This window comes from Eimeria acervulina, genomic scaffold (genome assembly GCF_000499425.1).
Source record: "Eimeria acervulina Houghton genomic scaffold, Eah_scaff1487, whole genome shotgun sequence".
Classification (NCBI taxonomy): domain Eukaryota; phylum Apicomplexa; class Conoidasida; order Eucoccidiorida; family Eimeriidae; genus Eimeria; species Eimeria acervulina.
The window spans coordinates 1-4,333 of record NW_013550221.1 but is presented as its reverse complement, the minus strand read 5'-3'; the positions used below and the strand labels follow the sequence as shown (position 1 = coordinate 4,333).

Below are 4,333 nucleotides of genomic sequence, written 5' to 3'. Positions count from 1 at the left end.
ATATATATATATATATATATATATATATATATTGTTACATGTATGTAGTTGTGTATTATATATATATATATTATACATACAATACATATATATATAAAGCGTAGATGATTATTAAGGTGTAAGCAGGCTAAAGGTGTGCAGCGTGAAGGCGAGGATACGCAGCAATTAGTTTATAATGCAGCAAAGTAGCTGAGGTGTCTGTACAGCGTAAGTAAGAAGGACATCAGGAGAGACAGTGAATACATATATATATATATATATATACGTATACACATATGTATATATATATATATATGCATATATATATACATATTGATTGAATGCATTAGGCGTACATAAAAGAATTGCAAACCCCCTATAAGGAGACTTGGCGATATCCGAGTTGGGATCGAAGACGTCTAACTTTGAAGGAAAGCAGCAGTTTTCTGTTTTCATCATCATGTCTTCAGCCTGTTTTGCTCTTTCTGTGTTCGGTGTTAGCCTCCTAGTGCTGCTATTTGCTTTATTTGTTCCTGCTGTCTTCATCTCGCTGAAGGTTTTATCGCTGGGTTTGTCTTTGTTGTGTTTGTTGCTGCTCTCTTTATAATGATGCTGTGCTGCTTCTGACTCCAATGCGTCGCTTTCTTTATTCTTTCTCTGCATTTTCTCTCCCTCAACTTCTACTGGGCTTTGTGCATTGCTCTCTGCTGCAGTGTCACTGGTAGCAGAACAAACACGACGGCGAAAAGCGGGAAGCTCAGCAGACACTTCAGCGCCTAACTCAGCACCAGAAGAAGCTAAGTGCTGCTGATATTGAAGCAGAGTTGCATCAGGAGAAGAAGAAAACGAATTCGTGGAGGTTGTGCTGCTGCTCCCGCAACACCTGCTGCCGCTGCTGCTGCTGCTGCTGTTGCTGATGCTGGGGCTTCCTGCTCTTGTCATGGCTTCTGAGAAGACGAGAATCAACTATACAACGGAATAAAAACAAGAGAAAGAAGACAAATGCTGAAGAAAAAACTAATAAACTGTCTCAGACAAACGAGCAGGAAGACCTCCCCCGCCGCTCCCACACGGCTGCAGGAAGCGCCTTGAATGAGTCCGTGTACAGAGAAGAGCAAATAATAATGAACGGGAAGATGAAAGAAATTGAAGATTAATTGAATTTCGGGTGTACGTACAGCTGGCGGCTGTTGAGAGTGGGATGCGCTCTGCTGGCTGCGGGTCTGTGGAGTCAAGGAGGTGGAAACAGCGAATAAAAGGGTGAAGGGTTGAATAAAAAGGCAAAATAAAGTATTTAATTCTCAATTAGATTAATAATAAACCTTTATGAAAACTGCAATTGCATGCATAACGCCCCGCAGCAACCACCGTGAAGTGTGCAGCGTCGTGCTGAGGCAGGCCGCTGAGTAGATAGGATAATTGAGAGAAGTTTGTCCTTTTCTTCTCTTCTCTTCCTAAATATAATAAAGATATACTTCAAAGTTGCCTCAAAATGAATTCAAATAGATCTTACCTCCAGCTGTATGAATGTACACTGTGATAGCACCGCCGCCCACCAGTCAGACCAAGCCCAACAGCCACAGCAGCTTCTGTACGCAGTTGTTTCTGTTTGTTGTTTAGGGTTTTTTAATGAAATAGTAATTATAATCAATATTTAATCTGTTTGAGTTGAAAAAAACATAAAAGAAGAGAATTCCTTACTTATATCTTCACCGTATCCGCACGAAGGGGCCCCTGCTCCCATCTCTGGCTGGAGCTGCATCTGCAGCTTCTTCAGCATTAGGAAGATTAATTAAATTAAATAAACAACTCTGACTATTTTCACGATTATTATGAAGTCTTTATGGTTATATCAATTCAAGAATAAAGATCAGGGAGCCTTCTATTATTGTGTTTATTTGCTGCTCTCCTCTGTTCAGTCTTCTTTCTGCTCTGTTGTGCGATGGCTTTGTATTATTAAATAAGAACCCTCTTCCTTTCTTCTTCTTCTTCTTTCTTTACTCCAGCATTTTACTCTTTTACCGGATCGCTTCAGACCCTAATTAGATCCCTTTCAATAGCTAAAAATAATATACACAGTTGTTATACAGAGTTGCTTCTTTAGAGAGATGAATTTTATAATTAAATTTCATTTATAAAACTGTCTTCATTACTATATCGAAGATAGCTGCAGTACATTAATTATATTTCTTTACAAAGCATCAAAGCAGCATACAGACTGCTTAGTCCCTCTCTATTTAATTGTTTGTTCCATAGTAAGGCATAAATAGTTGCATAATAAAAATAAAAAATAGTCAATTTAAAACAAATAATTAGGTTTATAAAAGAAAGAAAATGAAGGAGTTATCTGCTGAACTTCCTTCAACAGATCGGCCGCAGTCTTTTCTCGCTGTTATTCGCCAACTACTCGAAAAGAAAGTAAATAAAAGAAAAATAAAAAATATAAATCAATAATTAGACAAAAAAGGATACAGTTACAACAAATTAGACAAATTAAACAAATAAATCAATACCCTACCAGTGAACAGACAGAATAAACATGTATTCACGAGGACAGAAGTAAATAATTAAAAATAGACTACAACTCGTGGATATCTTCTCCCTCAATATATTTATATTCTTTCTTTTTTTGTCTGCGTATTATATAATGCGTAAATCTATTCACTGAGACGCATTCCATTCAAAGTAGTTAGATGACTACAGGTTGTTTAGTACAAACAACTATACACATATACACAAATATATATATATATATATACATGTACATATATATATAGAAGTAAACTTTAATAAAGTGTTTGATTTGCATTTGCAGCCTCTGAGGACTCGTCTTCTCTTCGCGTTGACTTTAGACGAAAAAAATCCGAAATTTGATTTGCTCGACGGTTGGCATATTAAAGCCGTTTTCTCCTCGTCTTCGCTGCTGTTTATGTTGTTTATATATATTATATATATAATATATATATAATATATATATATATATAATATACATATATATAGGAGTGTGTGTGTGTGTATGTATGTGTGCAAAGGTAATGTTTATACATTTATACATGTATATACATATGTATATGTATATATATATATATATATATATACATATATGAAAGCACAATGTATATGTAATGTATATCTATCTTTATACATATATATATATATATATATATGGATATGAGGAAAAAGAGAAGAGTGTTTTGTCTGATTTGTTGTATTGGTGTTATTTGAAGAAAAGTGCGACTGAGTTTGCAGCTGGGCTGAAGGCGCGAGCTGAGGGAAAACAAACAAAAAATCTCATCACTGGCGTTGGTTTGTTCGTAGCGCACTTCGCTGTTTTGTTTATTGAAGTAAGTCAATAAGACTGATATAGCTTTATATATATATGTATATATGTATATCTATGCTAGTATGCATATATATATATATATACATATATATATATATAACGAGACAAAGAAAAGCAGCAGGAGAATTAGACGCTTCAAAGTGTTTGGTAGGAGAGACACCGCGTAGAAGGAAAAGTTTGTCTAATAAGAATATATGAAAATAAGTCATGTATATATGTATATATTTATATATGTCATGTATATATGTATATATTTATATTCTTTATTGTATATTATGTATTACACAGTATATACATATTATCTATTTTATTTATATTTGTTTGTTAATGAGGGTAGGGAGAAGAAGAAGGCGCAATGGAATGCGTAAGTTGGTTGGAGTCTCTTCGACGTTCAGACGAACAAATAATCAAAAACGGAGTACTTCTCTTCTTTTCTGATTACGTAGGCAAACAAACAAAAGCAGAAAAACAACAACTCTCTTCGGCTGTGTCTATCCAGCGTCTTTCTCTCTTTCTATTGTTAATACGCTTATTGTTATTATCTTTATTATTATTTTCATTGTTTATTGCTGTTAGAATTTCTACTTAATATTGTTGATAGGACTAAGGGCTGTCATTATTATTAAGCAATACAATAAATATAATCACTTCGTAACGGGTTTTTATATTTGTATTGAGGGTATTTCTTTCTGTTTACCTTTGAAGGCAAATCTTTAATTTATTTTTTGTATTTTTCTTTAATTTACACACTCCGCAGAGGAAACAGTTTAACCTCTTTGGGGGGTTTCCATGAAAAATGTCTCTGAGTTTAAGCTTCCTGTATATAATATATATAATAATATTATAATAATAATAATAGGGTATCATTCCAAGAAGGTTATCTATTCAATGAGGGCATACATAATGAACAGAATATATATATATATATATATATATATATATATGTTTATATATATATATATATATATATATATATGTACGCAAATGATTATCAATCTGTACAGCAGCCAA

General features: G+C 33.8%; 1 protein-coding gene across 1 annotated transcript in view; it reads right to left on the bottom strand.

Annotated features, from left to right (window-relative positions):
- Positions 1-921, bottom strand: part of EAH_00060260 (sterol O-acyltransferase, putative) — a gene marked incomplete at both ends in the record, with an annotated part of 2,646 nt that extends 1,725 nt beyond the window's left edge. Inside the window, one exon of the mRNA XM_013397096.1 lies at positions 336-921. Within this exon, the coding sequence (XP_013252550.1) occupies positions 336-921 (586 nt within the window). The remainder of the gene's footprint in view (positions 1-335) is intronic.
- Between the last annotated feature and the right edge of the window lie 3,412 nt (positions 922-4,333).